Genomic DNA, 26,627 nt, shown 5'->3' on the forward strand with positions numbered 1-26,627 from the left:
CATCTAATTGTACAAGGGAAGTGAAATTTTCAGTCATCCAAGTTTCACATAATCCCAAAACTGAAAGTTTTACATTCAAAGTGTCAAGAAATAATTGTAACTGGTCAATATTTTTAATCAAACTCCTTATATTATAATGCAAAACTGAGAAAGTATACTCCACTCTGAAAGACTTAAGCTGTGCTACGTGTTGCGGTAGAATATAACAAGATGTTGTTAGTTTCGGATGGAATGAAGCGTCATGGTCATCATGAATGAGGTCAAGATTAGGCATATCATCATTAAGAGTATTTTATTGCCAAATCAGACGTCCAGAACATAAAATGATGAAAAATTCTCACAAAAACTCAGAGCAAACAATTTAGTGCAGCCAAGCTTGAGGGTGCCACCTATTGAAATTCCCTAATTTATTTTATACAAACCGTATTGATATCAAGTATTAATATTCTTTTGATGAAATATTGAATTCTTCTTGTTTTGTATGAGCCTTGTGTTATCTTGATTATGTAACTTTACTTTTTTATATTCATGTAATTCTGTATATGTGTATTTCTCATTTTTGTAAAATCATTTGTAAATCGGCCTCTGGCTGCGATCAATGATTTGTTGAATCAAAATACCATTAATAATAATTTAAAAAAAAAGTATGCAGGGATGTCGATCCTGGAGGACGGGGGCGGGAGGGGCAAATATCATATCATTTTGTTCCAAAATTATTCTCGAAATGAGGAAAATTTTCTCTCTTTTTTGATAGAAAACTGTTCAAATATTTAATCCAAAGTGTGCACCAGATTGCTGAATTTCAATTCTGAAAATGCAACATCTCTCTCGCGTGGGAGGGGGATACCCCCTCCCACACCCTCCCCCGTTTGGTCCTCTTCCTGTTACTAGACTTAGTACACTTTTAGACTGACAGATTTCCAAATTTTCATCTAAAGTGTGCACCAGGTTTATCACTCCAGTTAATAAAGAAACAAAAGTTCCGTCGAATGGGAAGGGATATCTTCTTTCATTTTAACCCTTTCCCCGCTTGGTCTCACTTTAAGAACTTACACTTTGGGAATTGACACCTTTCCGAATTCCCTCAAAATGTGTTTACGAGATATTTTCAGTTGTATTTGTATTCTAAGAATGCAAAAGCCACCGTCGTATGCAGGGACGTCGATTCTGGAGGAGGGGGGGGGGGGCAAACATGTCATTTTGTCCCCACATAATTCTCGAAATGAGGAAAATTTTCTTGCTTTTTTGATTAGAAAACTGTCCAAATATTTTATTCAAAGTGTGCACTGGATTGCTAAATTTCAATTCTGAAAAATGCAAAATCTCTCTCTCTCCACATCCTCCCCCGTTCGGCCCTTTTCCTACAGACTTACCACACATTTAGATTGACACATTTCAATTTTTTTTTCATTTAAGTGTGCATCAGATCTATTACGCTAATTCTAATGAATTTAAAAGTTCCCTCATCCTCTTTTGATTTACCTTTCCCCCGCTCGGTTCCTATCGGGTTACGCCATTTCCTGACCCACTTCATCTGACACACTCTTTCTGACACACTTTTTTTGCCATTCATTTTGTACACGGGGCAGTTTTCATGAGACGGCCTCTGTTATTGGCTACTGTGCTAATGAATATTCAACAGCCTTACGATTTTTTTTTTCATAATGAGTCACTCGGTCTGATTCTGTGTCTGTGATTGGCTTTTAGCTATTGAATATCTAATAGTTATCGGCCAGCTACCTAGAGTGATAAACACGTTGCTGTTCAGCAAATCACGTACGACTAACATGTTAGCGAGAGTGTCGAGCAACGCACGGCCAACCGGCCGACGGCCGTGGGCCAGCTCCAAGGGATCAATGATAGAAAGTGTGCACGTTCCCAGTCGATAGAGTATTTATATCACGCACATACATTTGAACAACTGACGTTGGTCAAAGCTTTATGTCGCAAGTTTCAAGGTCCCTATCTATTGTTAGATTGAAGGAAACATTGATAAACTTGTGATATTTATTTGATATATCAGACCCATCCGGACTAAAAACTTGCAAAATTTACTACATACCTTCTCGTGGAGTGTCTCACGTCATAATCGGTCTGTACGGGATCGCAAGTCCCGCAAGCTGCAGTTGCTGTGACGCGTTTTCCCCGTGCAGCCGTCGAGTGTTCCCTCTCACTTCTTTACACTCGGATCGTTGTTTTTTCAGTGCTTTGTAACATTATGCTGATCTCTATGTGTAATGTACATGCCCTGTCGAGTACCGGTAGTCTATGGACGTGCGATTTGCAATTACAGTTCATTATCTGTAAAAAGCTTGTACTTCCAAATAATAGATTAGTTAACACGTTGATCGCCACTTAAAGAGGAATTCCACCCTAGAAATAAATAAATTTCATAAGAAAGAAAAACATTTCTGTGCAGAATAAAGCAAAAATGACAAAAATCGGATAAGAAATGAGGAAGATATGACATTTTGAAATTTCCCTTTTTTCCCTTATGAATATTCAAATGAGCGAGTTGATGATGTCATTCCCTCACAATTTTTCATGTATATTATATATGAAATTCAGAAAAAAAAATAGTTGTTTTTAGCTAATACGGGTAAGAGCACTTTCCAATACTATAATATATCAGAATTAAAATTTGTTCTTACTTATTTTGGGTGGTTATAAGGCAAGTTTTAAATTCATACAGCTGAAACATGATATTTTTGTCATTTCTGTATATAAAATGAATAAGAAATTGTGAGGGCATGACATCAACTTGCTCATTTGAATATTCATAAAGACTGGTCAAGAAGTGTTTTCCGAAAAATTGTGAAATTTCAAAATATCATAACTTCTTTAGTTCTTATCCGATTTTGATCATCTTTGCACTGTTTTGTAGCAATTTTTTTCTCTTTTTTATGAAATTGATAAAATTCTGGAGTAGATTTCTTCTTTAATGTACATTAGGCCCTATGTAGTGATTGTATAACCCTTCCTTACAAAAATGTTCAGTGATACTCAATTGGTCTCTGTATGGTATACCATAGAAGCACTGATAAATTTACATGTAGTCTAAGACTGTCTATATCATTATGTCTTAAGGATCAAACTATGCAAAATGCATGTTGACTTGTCTTGATTTATACTACCGTGATCCTCACCTACAGTGGTCAATAGAATAATGAACCAGGTTGAATTACCAGATTACAAAAAAAAAAACAACGAACAAAAACACACCTTCCAAACACAGATTTCAGCTGAGGCGCAAATATTGATTATAAGATATTGTAATGTCGTACTGCCATCATCCAGGGACGTCTTGCACTGCGTGCGTGCGCTTCTACTTTGGTCTCACCTAGTACCTCCCTGCACCCATCACACGTGCAGTGTATGTAGCGCGCAATTTAAGCAGCTGAAAAAAAGGGTACTGGAAGCGCACGTAGTAGCAAGGCCTACACGTGGATGAGGTTAGAAATTGCCGCGCGCCTCCAGCTCACCAGCTCCTGGCCGCCTCTTATTGGCCGGCTTTGAGCGCGACGTTCGACAAGCCATACCATAGTCTTGAATATTCATTAGCACAGTAGCCAATAACAGAGGCCGTCTCATGAAAACTGCCCCGTGTACAAAGTGAATGGCAAAAAAAGTGTGTCAGAAAGAGTGTGTCAGATAAAGTGGGTCAGGAAATGGCGTAACCCCCAAAGAACCCATATGCGAGGAAACCAGTGATTTCTGACGTGCGTAGGCCTACGTAACGTTAGATCTATTTCGTCAATAGATACTAATTACGACTCAAATACGAGTTTAGTAGGCCTATACAGAAAAATAAAGAGTTTAATTCTATAGCACCGAGTACGACAGTAAGATTTAACCAGTGGCAGTGAATAGCCTAACGTTTTAATAGGTCTAAGTAACGTTACAGCGAGTTGTTTATACTTACAGTAACAGTCACACTGCAGACTAGTAGAGCGTCTACTAACAGTTAGGTCTAGAATTTCGACATGTTGTCTGTAGATTCGCGATCTATTCTTTACAAAGCCGATCTGCGCCGTAGAGGTAGAAACAAGCTATAGTCACCACACTCTCACACGTTTCCATAATCCTACACGTAAACACACAAGACTTGAAACAATGCATACACGACCTTCACCTTTGACAGTCAGCCACTGTACGTTTATATCCATGTCAATGAATAGGCCTACTGTTATAACGTTAGATTTACTGAGATCCTACGTAGTGTGCGGGATCTTTACGGTACGCCCGTACGCAGATTTTCGTTGAGCTCCAGATGTGCTAGATCTACTTTCTTCAATATACAACGCAAAACGGTGTATTTTGCGATTCTGTTGCAAACATACTTCTAATTCAGGGGCTGTAGCGCTAATAATACTGCGTCGCACTAGCAGACTACACTTCCGTGGCCGTGGCAAACAATCATACATACGTGCTTTTGATGTTTGTTTTGCTTTATGTATTGTATTGTTTTTAAGCAGACAGTAACGGAAACCAGTGTTTTTTGTTTTGACTAAATCAATAATTAAGTCATGATGATGAGCTATAACTATAATCGACTATTAAGTCTCTTCGTAAAACAGAAACTTACAGTCGATTTAAAGTTATAGCGGACTTCAAGTTGGGTAAAGTTAGTGTTGATTTCACAATCAACGCTAACTTTATCTTGATAAAACGGGGCCCTGGTGGACCAAAATAAATTATCTTCATCACAAAGCACAATCTATTAAAAAACTATGTGAAAAGACACGCATACACGTCCTCCAAGGTAACTAAAAGCAAGACTTTCTTCAAATTGAACGCACTTATTTTTAACATGGTTGCCTTTTCACGAATTTGAATGACCGCCGAGATTCCATCGCTTCACTGTGTCAATCTCCTAAAACCAGCGCAGCAGCATCCCTTCCCCTTCTCATCGCGCGCCATCAGTACTGGAGCAATCTTTAACCACCGAACCCGTTGTGACGTCATTAATACCTACCCCAGGGAAAATCATGGATTCTGAGATTGCCTCAAAACGTAAGGGCGCAACGGCAATTTCGCAAAATATGACCATGTTTAGCCGCGCCCGGCCGTTTTTAATAATTGTCTATGTGTCATAGGTGAGACATCTGACAGAAAGTGTTGACCTGGATAAATTTGAATCTGTGTGAAACCATTTTGATATATAAGTCTAGATATAAATATACTTCACGAAGGCAACGCATCGTTTAGACCAGGGAGGTCACCTCCCTGTTTAGACGGTAACCACGGAGTAAACAATGTCATTTCATGTTCCGCTTCACATCCTAACGCTACTTGTCTGCACTACTGGAGTAGATGCAGTTACACGTTTTACTATCCCCCATTTCGCTACGGACGAATAGGAGCCCATCAATACAGAGCTAAAAGACCTCATTTCCCGGATTAATCATGACCTGAGTTATCAAGTGATAACGACCACGGAAGTAGCAAATCAATTCAGTGACACCGTTTTGAGTACTTTTCAATGCATAGAAAAAGGAACTCCGAAATTTACATCGTACACTAACCCAAGACCATTGTCGAAGCGAGGAAAAGGAAAAAAAAAAACGCTCTTCGACGCAAGGCCTATGCCAAAGAACGCCAAGTTGAGAGCAGAAGAAACTTCAAGTATGGAGTCAAGGCGGTTTCGTATTTGAAGAAAAAAAAAAACTCTGAAAAAAAGATTGTATACATCAAGAATGACAATATCGTAACGACTTTTGGAATTACGCAAAATGTATTTGTCATGGACAAAAAGTCTCTAAGACCGTGTTTCACCACAGAAGTAGCAGCGGATCATAGATATTGTGACAAATACTCCCCAAAAGTAGAGCTAGACTTTGAAATTGCAATGGTTTCCTTTTAACCTACACGTTCACGAAACTGGTTAGAATTCGATTAATCCCCAGTCACACCAAAACTTATCAAACAGTTCTCCAGTTGAAAAATGCATCTTCTACCCCGGGTTCTGAATGTCTATTATGGGCTATTACGTGACGTACCTTGCGCCCCCCCCCCCCACTTTTTGGCAACTTTGTTTTCGTGCATTCTCAACGAAACGAGAGACTCTCCAGAAAGCTGATCGATCTCTCGGTTATCACTCATTAACAAATGTGGTTATGTCACCTCCCTCAAAACTGTAAGATGGCCTCACTTACGTTTTACAAAAGTAAAGTCCTTCACCAGATTATACCAAATCAGATGGTAACATTTTAGTAGATAACGAGTTCATAGACAGATCAATTCAGAAAGCCTTTGTTACTGGAATTAGTGGATGTATCGAGCATAACGAAGTTATCCAACAAATCATAGCTAACAGCAGAACATGGAAACGAACTGTACATATAACGTTCTTTGATTTAGCCTTTGGTAGTGTAGGTAACGATTCACGGAAAAAAATGTGATGTTCCGAACAATGTTGTATTGTATGTTGAGAACCTATACAGTAGACTTCAGGGTACGGTTACTGAATGTCAATGGTCGTCAGAGAATTTTAATTTTAAGAAAGGTGTTTTCCAGGGGGACCATCTTTCGCCAATGATATTCTTAGCATGAGTTAAAAGAACGACAAGAATATAATCTAAAAGGTACGAGATGATTACAACCCCCTACGCAAATGAATTTATCTTATCACAAGCAAGGAAGTATAATGCCAAAAGATAATTGACCAGCTACAACAGCATTGTTTTACTATGGGCCTCATTCATAAGCAATCAAAATACTGTAGCTCATCATTGAAAGAAGTGATGTTTTTTCTTCGTTCTGATAAAATCTGATCACTGAAAGATAAACCCCATTATTTCTGAGGGCCCCGAATTTGTTTCTCCGAAAAAGAAAATATATTCTATAGAATGTTCAAAGCGAAATAGAGTCTAAACTTCAAAGAATCGACAGGGCAGCGATAAGACCTGAGTTTATGCTTGCTATATACACCCGATACTTACGACCCTCCACCCTGTTTCTTTTAACGGGTCACTAACTCCAAAAATGTCATTTACATGATCTTGACCTTCTACAGAGGAAATTCTCAAAAGAATGGATGGGTATCCCCTCCCGAGGAGCTAACGTCGGCCTTTTACATATACCTAACGAAAGGAATATTCATACAACAAATATCAGACATCTATCGTGAATGTCACACCCTCGCATAAGGCAAGAATAAAAGGTGACAACTTAGTGAACCACGCACTTGGTTGCATTTCTCAAGAGAGTATCACAATGGTCAAATAAACAGTCAATGATGGACCACTGTCATGAAAATCGGGAAAAGGCGAAAGACACCATTGATGTTGATAACAATACTTAAGGGGGGAACTTGAAGACAATATAACAGAATACTAGAAAAGAACCTCACTCTCCATCATATTTCATGTCAAAGTGCCTGGCATTTTCAGAAAGGTACGATTTGAGGCACAACAGCATATTGCAATATATTTACCACACAATCAAAAAATCTCTTCCCAGTGGTCGTGTAGTATACGCTGGTCTAGAAGGGTGCAAAGTGGATTGGTTGTTACCCCACGTAGTAACAACTAATCAACGATCAGACATAGTACTCTTACTAGAAAGAGTAACACCGAGGCCACCCATAAAAGAAAAGTAGAGAAATACAAAGTGTTACTAAATGAACTTAAACGCAAGGGCTATTACCCGCCTTTCTTGCCATGGAGATTGGAGCAAGGGAGCAGATAACACTTGAAAACAACCAACGCCTGAAAGACCTACTCAAAAGATAAATCCAACCAAAATCCCATCAGTTTTATCAAAACATTAGTAAACATGCAATAGTTTCATCATTCACAACAGAATTCCATAAAAGAAGAGAACAGATTGGGGGGGGGGGAGGTGGTTGTTAAACACGTTGAAATGTAAAACGTAAGGATGTAAGACACTACGTAATGTGTAATGCAAATGTGTAATTATTACATTAAAGGTCCTGTTTACCTTTGCGAGCAGTGATTTAAAAAAAATGTTTAAGATATCACTTTTGATGCATATGTGTAGGTCAGTTGTATCACAAAACATCCTACCATATAAAATTTGAGCAATAAAGCCTAAAATATAAGGAGATATTACTATTTTCTCATTAAACCATAACTGTAGACGGTTTAGTCTGGAAACATTTTCATTATAACTATTGTTCACATTTTGTATATTTAACAATACTTAACATCGATTATACTGATTCAAATTTTTACATTGGTCGTTTCTATCCCTAACTCACATTTTAGAACAATTTTGAAGCACTAATGCTAGCTTTTTGTTTCATCTGCAAATGGTAAATTATGCCTTTATTTGGATAAATACAATGACTTACTGGATTGACATTTGTCACCTATCGTGACAAATGTATAAATAAGTATACTTGGATTGACACTTAAACAATTGGTAATGTAATATGCATTCCGGACAATCATAATGATTTATTGAACTGGCACTTGACATTTAGAAAATGTAATATGTATCCTCAACAAATAATGTAATAATTTATTGATTATTGACACTTAGACATTTAAGATTATTTGATATGTATCTATGTATTTACTATGTATGTATGGACGAAGTAATAAACGTTTTTATGCACAGTGTCGCGTGTTGTTGGCATCCATCTGTCTCATGAGACCATGGTGTACACCCTGCATGAAACACCAGTTTATTTCTTGCTGGAGCATTTCCTGCTTTGACTATAGGTCAACTCTTGAATGGCAGTGTCTGCTACATTTGCTGCAAACTAAATAGGTCGGCTGTGGAAATGTTGCGAGCATAGCAGCTTTCCTCTGTTTTCGAGATTTCCTGGCTTCCAGTGTCTTCTCACTTCTCTGTGTAAGACAAGTCTCCACCTTGTACAATCTGCAGTGATGGTTTCCCAAGTCTCCACTATCAAACCAGTTGATTTCATATCGCGCGTACAGACGCCTTTGTACCTAGGGTTAGACCGACCAATAGCACTGGATCCAGTGGCAAGCTCTTTGGGATACGATCATCAGCCATTCTGTGCACATGTCCCAGCCATCGTAATCGCCTTTGACTCAGCAGGGCAAACATGCTTGTTTGGTTTTTTTTTGCATGTTTTAGGACATCAGTGTTTGGGATTTTATCACTCCAAATTATGACTAGTACACGTCTGAGGCAGCGAAGATGGAAGCTTTTCAAACGTCTTTCTTGGGTTGCATACAGAGGTCAGATCTCATTGCTATACAGCAATGTGCTTAGGATGCAAGCTTGATAGACACAGACTTTGGTATTCATTGTAAGCTTCCTGCTTCTCCATACTCTCTTGGTGAGCATAGCCATTACAGCAGATGCCTTACCGATACCTTTACTCAGCTCAGCATCTACAGACAGGTTGTTGGTATTGGTTGATTAAACCCAAGAAAGTGAAGCTGTTGACAGCATCCAGTTGTTAATTGTTAATATTACCATCAGGTTGGTGGTAAGTCCGAACTCCTTGCATGCTAGAGAGAATCTCTATCCATGATAGTTTGGAGGGCATCTTTTGCATGGGTCGTGAATGCTGCATTGTCTGGAAACAAGATTTCCCTGATTAGTACATGACGCACTTTGGTCTTTGCTTTCAGACGGGCCAGATTGAACAACTTCCCATCAGATCTTATGTGTAGGTTGATACCCTCAGTACTATTCTCAAAGGCAGGAGAGAGCAGTATGGTGAAGAAGATGCCAAACAAAGTTGGTGCTAGGACACATCCTTGTTTCACTCCACTACAGATTTAAAAAAGGTGCAGAAATTGACCCATCACATTGCACTGTACTGTGCATGCCGTCGTGGAATGAATAGATGATATCCAGCAGTTTTGGAGGACAGCCAATCTTCTCGAGCAGTCCGAAGAAATTCTTTCTGCTGACAAGGTCAAAAGCCTATTTAGCCCTATGAAGGCCATATAAAGTGGTTTCTTCTGCTCCCTGCACTTTTCTTGCTACTGTTGGAGAGAGAAGATTATGTCAATGGTAGATCTGCCTTCCCTAAAACCACACAGGGATTCGGGGAAGACGAGGTTGGCCAAGATCGGCAGCTGGTACAGAATTATACGAGCTTTCCCACCTATATCCAGCAAGGAGATTCCACGGTAATTGTTACAGTCACTACAATCACCCTTGTTCTTATACAGAATACTAATGCTGGCATCACGAAACTTCCGAGAGACTGTACCCTCCTCCCAGCATTGGCAAAAGAACTCATGGAGGTGTTTAATTAGAACAGGTTTTCCACATTTGATGACCAAACAGATTAAACCATCTTCTGTGGTGTTTTTCCACATGCAAGTGAATCAATGGCATTGCCAAGCGCCTCTATCGTTGGTTTGGCATCAAGTTCATGCATAATGGGTAAGCAGTCAACAGCATCTAGGACAGGCTCTGAGAGAACATTTTTCCTTGAATACAGCATAATTTCATCCAATAGTCATTTGCACAACTTCTAGCTGATCTTTCTGCAGTACTCTTAGTGATCCTTAGTATCTTTTGATAAAAGGTATGGGGGTATAAATACTCACGATGTTAACCATGCCTGCAGATGGTAAAAGACGTGAGGTGAGGGTAAGGTAATCTGATGGAGGTTCAATCAATGAAAGAAGGGAATTTTCCATAGCAAAAACTATGCCGTGTAGACGTGGTTCATCGTTAGCATTTCTTTACCAAAAGAAGGTATAGTTCTGTTCCTGCAAACATCCACTGGATGAGATCCTGGTTTCTTGCAGTGCTGCTATATCAATATGTTAAGTCTGAGTCAATCACAACAGTTTTTCTTGCGTTGGAAATCTGCTGTAAGTCATCGAAGAGGCCAGTACACATAGTTCGTACGTTCCAGGTTGCTAGCCTTAGGGTAGGTAGTTTCTTTGTCTTTTTCACTGATTTGCATGGCGCAGTGTTACAGTCCACTTTTTGAGTTTTGTTGTAGCTCCAAGCACCCATTGAAGCAGGTTGACTGTGGAGGGTCAGCACCTTTTTGGCTGGGGGCTGCCCTGCTTGAGGCGAGCGGTAGCTGTCCAGTGAGACGCAATGGCCTCTTCCACCGTCGAAGACAACCTGTAGCGCCCTACTTTACGCCAATCAATTCGGACTTAGAATTCGTGTTGTCTTCCTTGTTGTGCTTACGCTGCATAGCGAAACTGTAGTGTCCTCTCCAGGCTATAAGCCTGGGCAAGATTATGGATACTCTGAGTTGCCCACACATTAGAGGCCTCCTCTTGGCTTTGCTGGTTGAGTCCAAAGGAATGCGCTGCAGTACTTTTGACACCAGTTTGGCTACAGGAGATGTCGGAATGTTGAAAGATTTTATCCACAAACCGCCTATCGGGGCTTCACTCCTTGTTGATGGATGGCCGATGGCTCATGGTTGAGCTCACACGCCCTTGAGATGGATTCATTACATCAGGGTGCCCAGCCATCCTCCTCACCAACTTTTGGGGTTTACCGTTCAGTGGTCGAAAGCTCGACAATGAGACAGGCAGTACTGGGCTACAGGTTACCAATAGCAATTCCCCCAAGGCCTTCAGACCTCAGAAAAACTTTACCTGATTCTACACGGTATTTATGTAAATAATTAATATTTGAAATATGATCAGCCACCAGACTATTTGTTTTTGTAGTTGAGCCACCTAACACAAATGGTTCCTGGGTCGAATGGGAAAAAATAAACCAAAGAGATATTCGATGTCTTTGCAAATAGAACCGACAAAAATATCATTTATTAGCTTGTATTCATTCCTTAAAATCTTGGTGAAAATATATTTAGAATAGAATTCGATAATCATTGTAACACATCTCCAAGAAGTGAGAAAAACGAAGGATGTCGGAATGACAAGCTTTAAAATCTATGCAGGCCTACCTATATACTTATCGCAATCAATTTGGATAATTTGTACAAATGAGAACCAAATTTGAATCAAAGATTTAAAACCTTAACTTCAGAGAGATTCTTGACATGTCGGACAGCACTATCAAAACTTACCACCTAATGTCTCCCCTTGGCACAACTGTACCATTGGGCAGAAGAAGGCACTGCTTTGTGATGACACACACACACACACACACACACACACACACATATATATATATATATATATTTATTATTATCCATTTTATTTGGTACAGAGTATGAAAAGTGATGTCTAGCAACTAGACTTTAATAGATTTTGTAATTACTAGTACATTCAAATTTTTTTATTCAGGAAATAAACAGTTACATAGACTTCATGTTCTTTAATCAGGCGTGAAAATTCTAACAGAGGGGTTATTTGGATAAAAGGATTAGATTTACATAAGTTTGCAAGTAAGTGACATATTTCAATCGATTTTTTTTTGACATTTCTCACAGCAAGTATAATTCATCAGTGTGCTATCCATATATATAAAGCATGGCTAAAGCGTATAGATGACTGCATAAAATGTCAGTTTGATGAAGTTTGTGGCCATTGATTTGACTGAATTCACGATGGCCTATATATGGAAATGCAAAACATTACTTCTTTTGTTTGATTTTTGTCAGTCAGGTACAACTGAGCCTTTGACAAAGACAGCATCTTTTAATCACTGGGCCAACCCTAAGTAGATACAAACTTGGTAGTTGGGAAGAAGTCGGTACCCAGTAGTGTATTCACATGCTTTGTTCTGCAGCAGTAGACGGTGTATGTGCAGAACAGAGCTGATTTGAGGTGATCTGTACTAATAGACCTGTAAGACTAATAAAAGCCGAGACAGTAGAATGGAACTAAAATTAACCATTAAAGATGCAGAGTGCTGCCATTTAGCAGAAGGTGGTTAGGCCAAATGAAAATCCGAGAAACAAGGTAGCTTAGTTCGAGCAGAGATCAGGGCTAAGGGTCATCAAGGAAATTCAAACCTATATTATTCTGATAGAAATGTTTGTTCAAACTATAGACGACAGCCCCATGGTACTTAACGTTAACCTGCACGTCAAGGTATATTTAACTATGATACAACTTTATTGTGGTGTACATTAATGGTATGACATTAACCAAACAGTAGCTACCGCTTTTGGTGTGAACAATCTTCAGGGCACCTACACACAATACAATGTACCTGCTCTACTGAACAGAAATGTAATTTAAACTTACAATGATGGCAAGCCCCTGTAGCCCTGCCTCAATGCCATCATTGGCACCACATGCACCTTTTCGACATTTGCTTTCCTTGACCCATAAGAATGATTTCTGATAAAAACGATGGGATTGCGTTTTGAAAGAATTATAACAAAGCTATTCAATATCATCCTTCCTTTAAAGTAACAAAATTCTGTTTCATTCCCGGAAATGTGTCTACACACAATACCACAGGAATGTCACATATGACCTAGAGAGAAACAATGCATGATTGATTTGGATCTTTGGGACTGTGGGTCCCAATGTACTACCCTATGAGATGCCATGGTGGACTACCTCAGCTGTCACGAACAACTTATATTCTACAACGTTAAGAGTATCTTAGTGCAATGTGACTTGCTTGTGTTACTTCTGGATGTCAAAAAGAAGATTTCTAATATGCACATCGTCTTAGATGTTAATGTTCTCCCTCCCGCCTTATTTCCTTTGAGTGGGTGAATGTAAGATCTGAATCATTCAAACGATTAAAATTTTTTGCTCCTCAGAATGATTCCTGCCAGGTGTGTCGAAAATATGCTAGTGCATTTAAAGGTATAAGATACGAAAGTCACTTTCGTCCCTTGGAACCTCTCTGAAACAAGCTATTCTCTTATTCTGTACCACTTCTTTACATGAACAGTATACTACTTAATATTATGCACATACCCATGACTAGACCGAAATTCCTTGCTGAAAGGTTGTCGTCCATGTACGTAACTCCAAGAGTAAAGAGCGGGGCGGCAGCGAGACTGTTGATGATTTGAGCCAAGATGAAAAGCCAGTAAAAGTTATCCTCCTTTCCAGCGGCTGGAAAAAAATAGATAAAGTAAGTTTGAAGTCTCACACAATAAAATTATTTAGTGATGTTCAAGATAATAACAATTTGTTGGCAACACTCAGAAGCATTGCCAGTCATATCTTAAACGAAAGGAAAATATTTCCCAGTTGCAACATTAACATTTAAGACGAAGTCTTTCCTTCTGTTTGATATTTGACAGAAATTCATGAGTAATAACGCACTTCTTATGAGTTTTACTACTTTCCTTGTCCAAACGTCCAGCTGCAGTTCTAAGCATCATTTACTTAGTTTGTCCTTAAGTGAGAAAAGAGTACTGATATGAAAAAAAGAGAGCTTTCAATCCCCCAAAAATAAGATATACACTTGGCGGCTTTGTTTATTTGGTCCCTATCTTCAAAATAACGTTGATGAGATGGAACTAGGCTAGGATTAGTTCGTTTCCTGGCTATGCTACTCCTCTACGTCAAATGTGGATAATTGGAATAGAGTCTTGCGGTTAACACAGCGACGCCTGAAGTTAAAGCGGATTGTTAATTTGTATGAATGAAGATCATTCTTTACTCGATCGATTGGCGTGATCATGGATAACGTACATTTGAAACCGGAGTGTTCATTATTTTAAAAGAGATCCAGGGGTAATCGCGCTCACCCGAGTATCGCTACTTAGCCTTCCATACATTCTTGCAGACTAATACTCAGGAAGAAGGCATGTGCTCATTTAAACAGATTACGATCCTGTCATTCCAGGGATACTAATTGCTAAATTTGGTGACAATATGCCATTGGTTTTCAAGAAGAAGCTAAAAATGTTAAGAGTTTACGCACGACACACCGCACAGACGCCAAACGATGAATGATCGCAATAGCTCACTTGACCCTTTGGTTCATGTGAGATAAACAACTGATTTTTTTTCCCATCCAGTTAGAATTGTTGAACATTCAACACAAATTGAATTGTATACAGAGAAAAAGAATGCACTGACAGTAATTTTAGCCAAACATACTTAACATAATCATATGCCACACCATCACATACATCATGTATATTGTACATGTATATATGGGAATTATTATAAATTAGATAAAAATGGTAAGGCTTTGGAAGGCATTGGAGGGACATTTATAAATGTTCAGAAAATATAAGTAACTGCCTGTTCATACAATGAAGAACAAGTACTTAAAGATGAAAACACTGCGAATTGGCTAAAGAATAGTAAGAAAATTTGGACTATATTTCATATAATTTTTCTTACTAGATGAATGACACTAATGAGGATTTAAGCTTGCATGGTTGTACGCAATCTGGCGTCTTTCTGAAGTTTATTTCCACAACATATGTGCTATATATCTCCGCAACCGTACCCCCCTTTCGGAAATATAAGGTCCTGAAACGTGCTCGAGATGTGAAAGAAAAGTCATGAAATTTCAGTATGAGATTTTTTGTCTTGAGAAATTATCCAAGAAATTTCGAGGGAGTATTCCCTCATTGAGGGTTAATGTAAAGTTGACCGATCTGTTACTACAGTATTTTTTCTAACGAAATGAAGAAAATTGAATACAGTATGAAACAAGAATATGAGGCAAAAACCTAAGTACATGTATTGTAAAAGCATCAAATGAGCTCATAGTCTCTACGGGGAGAAACTGATTTACAACGAAAGAGTTCCAAAAGCTTGTTTAACGTCTGATGTTTGAAGAGTTTATACGCGCTAAATGATACTCTCACAGAATCCGTATTGCCATAGGAAAAAGTTCTACTCTCATCAATCAGTGGCGTATCTAGGGGGGGGGGGCAAGGGGGGCACGTGCCCCGGGCGCCAATCCTTGGGGGCGCAAAAAAGAAAAAAAAGGGGGAAAAAAGAAGAAGAAAAAGAAAAAAACGAAGAAGAAGAAGAAAAAAGAAAAGAAGAAGCAGAAGAAGAAACAAAAAACCTCGCCCGGAAAGGGGGGGGGGGAGAATGTTGGGGGGGGGGGGGGGGGCGGAAAATCAAATCAAACAAGATAAAAACAAAACATGATGATGACGCGGACAAAATGACAATTTTTATTGTGTTCACACAAGTATTCCATGTTCTGTCAGCTGAAATACAAAAATTTTCGGCTCGCTCGCTGCGTTCGCTCGCCAAAATTTATATAAATAAAGAAGATAAGAACAAAACGTGATGATGACGCGGACAAAATGACAATGTTTATTGTGTTCACACATGTCATTTTATGTTTAGCAGGCTAAATGTTTCACGGAGCAGCGGCTGCAATTTCTTTCGTTCTGAAGCGATTGCCAATTGGATCAAAAGAATGCGACAACGGTTTCGGACATACGGGGGGGGGGGGCAAAAAAAATCAAGCAAGATAAGAACAAAACGTAACGATGACGAGGAAATATGCAAATTTCGGCTCACTCGCTCGTACATATTAGAGTATTTTTTTCAAGTCCAGAGTTTGTTGGTATAAATCGTTATCTATAAGACCGTCACTATATCTTGATTAGGATTGTAAGATTAAATAAGCAAAAAATGACAAGCAAGAATTCAATGTTTTGTAAGCTGAAATACAAAAATTTTCGGCTTGCTCGCTAAGCTCGCTCGCCAAAATTTATCAAAAAAAAAAAAGAAAAGAAGAAGATAAGAACAAAACGTGACGATGACGCGCACAAAATGACAATGTCTATTGTGTTCACACATGTCATTTTATATTAAGCAGGAAAAATGTTACACGGAGCAGCGGCTGCAATTTCATTTGTTCTGAAGCGATCGCCGATTGGATCAAGAGAGAACGCCAACGGTTTCGAACATATCGGGGGGGGGGGGGGGCGCTAAAAAAACAAATCAAAAAAGACAAGAACAAAACGTAATGATGACGCGGAAATATACAAATTTCGGCTCACTCGCTCGTACTAATTTAGAGTACTAGTATTATAAGTCCTCAGTTTGTGGGTATAAATCGTTATCTATAAGGTCGTCACTATATCTTGATTAGAATTGTAAGATTTCATAAGCAAAAAATAACAAGAATTCAATGTTTTGTAAGCTAAAATACAAAAATTCTCGGCTCGCTCGCTGCGCTCGCTCGCCAAAATTTATCAAAAAAAAAGAAAAGAAATAAGAACAAAACGTGATGATGACGTGGAAATATACAAATTTCGGCTAACTCGCGCGTACTAATTTAGAGTACTTTTTAAATTCCTCATGCAGTTTGTTGGTATAAATCGTTATCTATAAGGCCGTCATCACTATATCTTGATTGGAATTGTAAGATTTGATAGCAAAAAATGACAAGAATTCCATGTTTTGTAAGCTGAACCCAATACCAAAATTTTCGGCTCGCTCGCTGCGCTCGCTCGCCAAAATTTATCAAAATTCATTACATGCAAATCACCCTCAAAAGACCCCTTTAAAGTGCCTGAAAAAGCATATCATGTGGACTTTATTTAAAGTTCCTACCGGGATGGGGTTGGGGTTGAACACTTTTTCAGAAATTAGGGGCGCAATTTTCGCGCTTGCCCCGGGTGCCGTTTTCCCTAGATACGCCACTGCATCAAATATTCAACTACTCATCTACAATTAGATATACCTAACTTACCTCACAATTTCGATACAAATGAGCCAGAAATGATAGAAGTGTCTTATATCAGAATTTGACTATAAAATTGACCATGAAGAGTCTAGACTAAGGGTTTACTACAGACTAGCTGGTACATGACAGATAAAGAAATATGAGAAAATATAAAAACAAAGAAATGTTACGGCTGTTACTGTTACGAATCATAACGGCTCCGTTGATGACACTGTTTTGTTGTTAGACCTACAATACGAGTACTAGTAATGAGATCACTACTTGCAACTAACAGTAAATTGCGGGCTGTGTTGCCCTTGCTAACGCAGATTCAGAAGCATCAAATACCACCATGACTATATTATGTCCGATATTAATAGGCCATTTCGTAATTCGGCTTTGCGCATGAGCAGAAAAAGGAATGTGTACCAACAGCCATGTTGGTTTGTAACTTCACGTAGATAAGCTTCTGTGGTGTAATGATTATTCATATTATAATCTTTATAAACGGTGCTTGGCAGCATATCCATTTGACAGTAAACCTGGTATTTTGCAATATTAACAGAAAAAGTTTCTTCACACATTCAGTGCAAAACAATGGGTGACACATGCGCTCGGCCAACATTTGCTCCGATAATTTCGACAAATGCTCTGCGAGATATGTTCCGCGATATTTGCTCCGCCGGCAATTGCTCAGCCAACATTTGCTCCTCCGACATTTGCTCCGCCGACATTTTCTTCGAAGATACAATATATGCCTCGCCATCAAGTGTTCCACCGACTCTGCTGATGATAAATTCTTAAGTGCTTTTAATAATTATGATAACGTTCGCTTTTCATGAAATTAGTGTGAAAGTATGATAGTCTGGTGACATTTAAATGTCATTCAGAAATTATTTTGCACGATTATTGTTTCTTTCTTTACAGTCAATGCTTTGTAAGAGATGAAAATTGGGAATAATAATATAATAATAATGTCTTATTATCTAGGATAGCCTCTCCAGTGTTGCCACGGCTCTACCAGAGGGCCCTGCCATTATTATTACCCCAGGCGTTGCCAGGTACCCATTTATACACCTGGGTCGAGAGGGACATGGCGGGTAAAAACATCTTGTCCAAGGACGTAAACACTGGGCGGAACTCGAACTCGGGTCCTCCGATTGGGAGTCGGGAGTCTTATCCACTATGCCACAGCGCCCCCACATAATAATCGAGTCATTAACCATTGATAGAATTGATTTAATTGAATGTTACATTTGTTATGATATCCGCAAATACTATGATAATCGTAGTCACTGGTTGAAGTAATTTTCCAGCCAAGGGCACGACGCGGGAGTTAAAATAGATCCCGAGACTAATTTTTTTTTTTCGTTACGTCTATACTTTCCTTCAATCTTAAATTTCTAATGCCGTGATGACATGGCCACTTGCTGTTAGTAGGATTTTTAAAAAAGTTATATTCATCTACATGACACACCCGGTATTGTTCCCAATGAGTACCAGTATTTGCTACAGCTTAACTTTGCTAACTTAATCAAATTCCCAAGAATAGCTTGCATTATCCATTTCGTCGCTGCTCCCAAACAAAGAGAATTCATGAAGGAGTCATGCCTCTTGCGTATATTCTGTTTGGAATTCGAGGAAGGCGCATCAGCATGAGGTGCTGCATTCTTCTGTTTGATTGACTCTTTCCCTCTCGTCCCAAGTCTGGCACATCGTCTTTCGAAAAGTATTACCAAGTCGTCACTATGAACATACTGCCCCAAGATATACGTAGATTATATCAAACTATAAAAGGGTGCTTATTGAAGTCACCAAAGGCATGTAGTTTACCCCGAACCTCGTACAATGGACTGGTAATATTTTGTTTGATAGCTCTCCCAATGAATTTTAAGAGTAACAGCAATATAAAGTGGGCGGTTAACCGATCTAAAGTTATATATTTTCAACGCCCATAAAACTAAACGTAAACTACAAGTGTTTGCATTGACTGCGCGATACTCTTGGTGGAAAACCGTACTGTGACGTGATGTCTCATGCACTAAAATGCGTGCCTGTGACGAGAGTGGTGCGCGTGCGCGTAGCAAATATCGCCATGGTAGCGGGATATATCTTTTGTTTACTATTTCACTAAGGATATTGTCGGACTAGGAATTTCCTGGTGGAAATATATTTTGCCACTTTCAATGCTCTCGACTAATCAGAGGACAAGAAATGATCTTTAAAGAAAGGTCTGATCCGTCCTTTGATGAAAAAACCTTCATTGGATAAGGAATCACTGACAAGTTATCGTCCTGTATGCAATCTTTCATTTTTGTTCAAGATTTTAGAGAGAGTTGTGTTTTCGAGACTCTCAGACTATATGCTGGAACATGGTCTATTCGATCCTTTACAGTCGGCTTATCGCCCTCACCATAGTGTGGAGACCCTTTTGATAAATGTTTCTAGTTATATTTTAAGGGAAATGGATTCCGGATCCGTCACAGCAATGGTTTTGTTGGATCTGTCTTCGGCCTTCGACACTGTAGATCACAGAATTCTTGTCAATACACTTACAAGTTTGGGTATCCAGGGACAAGCTCTCGAATGGCTTAAATCATACCTATCACACCATTCACAGTCTGTTCTTTTGAATGGTGTCACATCGTCTTCAAAGCGATTAGGCTGTGGTGTACCTCAAGGCTCTGTTGGCGGGCCCACCCTTTTTTCTATCTATTTGATCGGTCTGCGGAAAATATTTCAAAGGCATTCTGTTCGGTATCATCTATATGCAGACGACATACAAGTTTTTGTATCTTTTCCACCACATCAAATCCAAGCATCTCATGCACTGCGCTGTCTAGAAAATTGCATCATTGATATTGATGCTTGGATGAGGTCTAACTCATTGTTTCTAAACCACAGCAAGTGTGAATTTATTCTTTTTGGTTCTAAATCTCACTTGAATAAGTTGGATATTAATTGTATTTCGATTGTAGGTAATGATATTCCTCTGTCAAAGTCATGTCGCAATCTGGGTGTTATGTTTGACTCTCACATGGTTATGTCTGATCAAATCACCAACATTTCTAAATCAGTCCGTTATCAATTGCGCAATATTGGTTTTATTCGCAAGTATTTGACTCGCACTGCCACGGAAAAACTTGTTCATGCACTTATTTCTTCACGCCTTGATTTCGGTAATGGTTTGTTTTTCAATCTACCAAACTCGCAAATTGCCCAATTACAAAAGCTACAAAATGCCGCTGCACGTATTGTTTCTTTGTCAAGTAAACGCAGTCATATCACACCTATCCTGAAGAGTCTTCATTGGTTGCCTGTACAGGAGCGTATTCGGTTTAAGATACTTCTTTTGGTTTATCACGTTATTGAGGGAGCAGCTCCTGATTACAATGTTTGTTTGTTTCGTCAATACCAACCTTCACGAACTCTTCGATCCTCAACTTCAGGTCTCTTACATATTCCGTTTTCTGGGAAATCTTGGGGGGGAACGAGCTTTCGCTCACGCTGGACCAACACTGTGGAATTCACTTCCTCGTGAGCTGAAAGACTCAAGCTCTATAACATCTTTCAGGAGTAATTTAAAATCCTATTTGTTTAGCAGTGCATTTTGAAGACCAGTGTCTTTTGAAGAGAGACTTTCATGTCTTTTTTTTTCTGCTTCTTCATCTTCTTCTATTACGGTGATGTACTTGTATCTTCAGTCTGTTTGCTTTGATGTACAATTGTAAAGCGCCTTGAGCATTTAATCAAAGTGGAGAACGGCGCTATAGAAATTGTATGTATTATTATTATAATGGTTACCAGCACTATAGCACTTAGTCCTGATTTCTGGCAGTATTAGGGTGGGTTTTGTTGTTATGTTGTTGTTGTTGTTGTTGTTGTTATTATTATTGCTTCTTCTTTTTTCTGGTTAAAGGAGCATTCCAGACGATTTTCATAATTTCACATCATGTAGTACATAAATCAACAGCTCCATGTATAGATCTGTGGAATTTATCGTGGTTCTTGAGCAGAGAAACAATACTTTGAAAAACCTTAAACAAATTACACTTTCGTCAACTGAGTAACCCGTTTGATATCATAGTCCTGTGCCGAAAGATGAACAAGATTATTGTGTATTTGAAGATCTTGCTTCCAAAAGGCGCTCAGTCCATCATTTTGCTTTTGGAAGCAAGCTATTCATTTTGTACATCATGGTTAGCCTGTCGTTTTCTTTGCGCTGTTCCAGAGTGTCCAATCAAGTTCTTTTTTGTTCTTTTTTTAGTGACACTTGAGCTATACCGTAGCGATTCAGAGTGAATCTTGCAGCTCTTCTCTGGACCATTTGCACTTTGTGAATGAGGTTCTTGAAGATGGGTTCCAAACAGAGGAAGCATACTCTACAATTGGTTGAACCAACGTTTTGTAAGCTGTGACTTTGACATCAGAGTATTTTAGTTGAAGATTGCGTTTTAGAAATGCAAGGACATTATTGGCTTTGTTAACAGTATTATTGATGTGTTGGGCCACTTCAAATCAGAAGTGATGGTTACACCGAATACTTCACGGATTTCAATGAGAAATTCAAAAGGGGTGTTGTTTAGATGATACACATGTTGAACCTTTTTTTTTCTGAAGATTGCCAAAACATTGCATTTATCTGTGTTCAAAACCATCATCCACTTTTTAGTCCAGTCTCCAATTCTGTTTAGGTCCTTTTGAAGGTTCTGGGTATGATGTTAATTGTCGATGGTCATGTAGGAGATTGCATCATCGGTAAATAGGCAAACCTAAGATGCTAGACCATCAGATAAGTCATTAATGTAAAACAGAAAAAGGCAAGGCCCAAGAACCGACCCTTGTGGTACTCCAGATTCTATTGCTATTGGAGAAGATTTGCTACCTGATTTCTTCCATGGAGAAAACTTTGAATCCATTGAAGATTTTTTCCTCTGATACCATAGAAGTCTAAATTGTGTAAAAGCCGTTCATGTTCAACCTTGTAAAAAGCTTTCGAAAAGTAATTGGTGTTGTTCATCATTCACGGGGAGGAAAAGGAAAGAGTGGCAGGCGAGAGGAAGAAAGAAGGAAACATGTGTTCAGCATATACCGTCTTTGACACTGCAGCATTATACCAATTATCGATACTATCACTTATAAAGATAATGATTGCGTCCTTTCCCAAGCATTCACAACCATTATCATCATCATTCCGGCTAAACAACTCAGCACAAAAATCACAAAGTACCAACATTCCTTTTGGTGAAGAGACGCACACGTTACAAGAAGTGATAGCGCAGAGTGAAATAACAAAATTCTTCGTAGAAACTGTAGCAAAACGGGCGAATTATTGCTGATACATATTCAAATATAAACATAACTCATCACTTAAAAGAACGACTTTACTTAAGGGAGAGGATGAAGTGATGTCAAATGAGAGAAATTATACAAATTAGAAATGATAATGAAAATCATAGTAATAATGACAACGATAACGATATTCACTATCTACTATCGAAATCATTTGGGACAAAATATTTTTGAAACCCCGTCCCCCTCCCTTTTTATACTCGGAATCGATATTAAAACCAATGTCGTGAGTCTGGCCTGATGATAATTTGAACCAGTTACTATGTTTATCAGAGAATTTTAAAATTCTACAACCAATGAAACATGAATGAGGCGATGGTTTACTGATTCGACTGCACTCCAATTTTATCTCTTTCTTAGCATCGATAGAGTTTCCCACTCAGTTTCATACTTTTTCACACAGCGCATGCACTCGAAAATATTCGGGCATTCAAATTCAAAATACGAGCGATCAATTTCATTTATGGGAGCTCTATTTCGTTTCCGTCAAAATCAAATTCACGAATGTGCGTTTAATTTCCAATTGCGAGCACTGCAATTCCTACTCGTGCATTCAAATTCACGCGATAGTCCCGATGAGCTTGTTTGGGACCTTCAATTTCATTTTAGGATGATCATTTTCCTACCTCGTGTAATCAGTTTAATGAAGGAAATGGAATAGATATTTGAAGAAGGGGTAATGGGGTGAGGATGGGGAAGAAAGGGGCGAAAGTAACTTATAACAGCACACCGGTACACACCAAAGGCTTATTATGCATATGATTACACTGCAAAAAGTCGGTACTAAATATGAAACACCTAGCTGGTGTTAAATTTCCAGCGTTTATTTTCGTTCTTAAATCAACATCTCCTGGTGTCACCTCAAAGTACAAAACTTTCTAATTTTAGACAGGTAATCAGTTATTGTTCTTCTTGTTGATTTTGAACTTCAACAAGATGAGCAAGAACTTTCCGACATTAAAGTACATGTACTTGATTTAAAAAAAAATTAAACACATTGACACCGCAGTAACACCAGTTGGAGTGGTCTCCTCATGACACTTGGTGGATGTTACACCATTGACGTTAACACCAGCAATATCAAAGCAACACCATGTAGTGTCACTGAATTTACACCAGCGCAATGTCAAAAATATCACCAGCTGCATTGTCAAATTAACACCACAAAGTGCCAGGGAAACACTTTTCAACACCATCATTACATAATTTCTACATCTGTTGGTGTTTTCATCTATTTACATTTGAAAAGTGTTTGATTTAGCACCTATGGTGTTAAATCTAACAATATTTTTGCAGTGTACGTTTTAAGTTATAATGTATGTTTGAAGAATGGTATAGTATGTATACGCTTTGAGCACTCTATAGAGTGGATTTAGCGTAATATAAATTCATATTATTATTACTATTGTTATTATCATTATTATCAAGAATGGGGGTAATGGGGTAAGGATGGGGCAGAAATGGGCGAAAAGGTTCGTATAAAACAAGCAAGAGGTGTATACAACCCAGGCATATGCATTCATCTATGCTTAATGTTTTTGTATTGTTATGTATTTATGTATTTTTGGTTTTTTATTTCAAGACATTTTAAATTATGAGGTCCAATCAGCAGTGCACAAAACGACACTACAATTTAAACATACTCTTTGATGGCACCGCTCGGTCAATAATGAAACAATGCAATGCTTTGAAGACAAACTGACACAAAATGATCTCACATAGTCCCGCAAAAGTTAACAAATAAGATATCAATAAACAACAAACAAGACATATAGGTCTACATTGTTCGTGGTTTCAGTTTCCATGTAGTCGAAATTGTTTTTTCTCGGTGTCAATCAACCTCTCCTATAACTATAATGCTCGTTTGCATATACAGTGCCTGACATTCCTGTATGTGACTACCATTTTACCCTCGTCATGCTCAGTAAGTTCGAATTTCAGAATGAACAGGTGGGCAAAATACGGCAAAATAATCTTTATTGTGAAGCCCAATCTATTCAAAGCTATGTGAAAACGACACTTGGACCCCGTTTACAGTGCGGGGCTGGGTGGGGTCCGGCCTCAATTGCGGGGCCGAGCTTTTAATTCAAACCTTTCAATATTTTGTCGTAGTGGCGCTCTGCTTGAAAACAAACGCAATTTGGTATAGTCTGGTTTCCAGACCCTTTGTCAACTGGATTCCGTGGCGACGAAGTCGCCGTTCGGCAAAGGCCTTTGGTGAAGGAAGAATCCTTTGCAGGACAAAACCACCTTAAACTATACTAGTTTTCGACGTTGAGGGTGTTAATATCCTGAATAGCGAAATAGTACGGGCAGAGGGTCTGGAAGCCAGACTAAATTTGGTACCGCATTTGGCCCAGTTTGTGTTTACACTGAGAAAAGGCCGGGCTCGGCCGTGGCCGAGACCACCTCCAGAGCGTGGCCAAATGCGGGGCCCCCGCATTTGGCCTTTTTGCGCGTTTACACTGAAATGAAGGCCGGGCTCGAGCCCGGCCTTTTCGCTCACTGTAAACGGGGTCATATACACGGCCCCAAGCTCTCTAAATGCAAGAATTCCTTTTAATTTAATGCACTTATTTATTTTCACGAATTTTGAATGACCGTCAAGATTTCATCGCCGCGGCGCACGGGCTTGAAATAAATTTGAATGCTCATTGCTGAAATGCATGCTCCTATCTAAGATTTGAATGACGCAAATGAAAAATTGATTGCTCCGATAGTGAATTTTAATGACTGAATTGTGAATTTGATTGCTGCTTCAGTGCTGCGAGCGTGAAATGCGTGAAACTGAATGCTCAGAATAGGAACTTAAATGACAAAATTATGAAATTGACCGGGAAAATCTATATTAAGAAAGAAACGACAAGTGTGCAAGATAATTTTTGAATAACTTATGGATGTCGCCAGAATGTAGCTTCACACAAAAGTAATGAAAAGCGAACATTAATAAAAAAAACAGCTTGAGAATTCAATTGAAAATTTAATCTTCTGCAGTGTCAGCGAAGCCCTTACCAGAGGAGCAAATACCATAATTTCGAAGAAAATGTTGCCGGAGCAATTTTCGGCGAGGTAAATGTCGCGTTTTCGGAGCAATAATGTCAGCGGGCCAATTGTCGCTCCCCCACATCTGTAGCTCTAAATACGCCTACGTCGATGACCTGGCTATCCTCTCCACCTCAAACTCCTTTGAGGAAGCTGAACACACCCTCACCCAAAATATGCAGACTGCAGATCTACTACCCCCAATGGCGGCTGAAACTCAACGCACAAAAGACCATCTCTTCTGTGTTCCACCTGAACAACAAGGAAGCAGGCCGCCAACTCCATGTCAAACTCCAAGGAACCAATCTTCCATTCTGTGCCACTCCAACTTACCTCGGAGTGAAACTCGACTGCTCACTCACCTTCCGTCACCATGCACAGAATGTAGCTGGGAAAGCATCTGCCAGAGTGTGCCTTCTACGCAAACTATGCGGCCATGACTGGGGAGCCGATTTTACCACCCTCCGCTCCACCGCCCTCGCCCTTGCCGCTACAAGACAGGCAGCACTTAAGTCTGCCACGGAAGAATACCACCCCCTCCATACCAAGATGCACGCCGTCTTCCCTAGACAGCGTCTTAAAAGCAGAGAACCCTTTATTAGGACTGCACAAGCCCTCTCCTCGGAGAACAGGAACCTCAGCCGGAAGGCCTGGCTCAACAACAAATGGAAGGAACAACAGCCTGCAGGCAGACTCACCAACGTGTTGCCACTTACATCCCACCCCCTGGCTTGTGACCTCCCACGAAAGGACTGGTGTCGCCTTAA

The 26,627-nt window shown here is 39.2% G+C and overlaps 1 protein-coding gene across 1 annotated transcript in view; it reads right to left on the reverse strand.

Moving 5' to 3' along the window:
- The window catches only part of LOC139722647 (solute carrier organic anion transporter family member 4A1-like), a 246,016-nt gene that overhangs the window by 148,101 nt on the left and 71,288 nt on the right, over positions 1–26,627 (reverse strand). The window contains exon 4 of the mRNA XM_071633940.1: positions 13,782–13,922. Within this exon, the coding sequence (XP_071490041.1) occupies positions 13,782–13,922 (141 nt within the window). The remainder of the gene's footprint in view (positions 1–13,781; positions 13,923–26,627) is intronic.

This window comes from Diadema antillarum, unplaced genomic scaffold (assembly GCF_040938485.1).
Source record: "Diadema antillarum isolate AM-2024a unplaced genomic scaffold, OU_Dant_1.0 scf00000168, whole genome shotgun sequence".
NCBI classification, from domain to species: Eukaryota; Metazoa; Echinodermata; class Echinoidea; order Diadematoida; family Diadematidae; genus Diadema; species Diadema antillarum.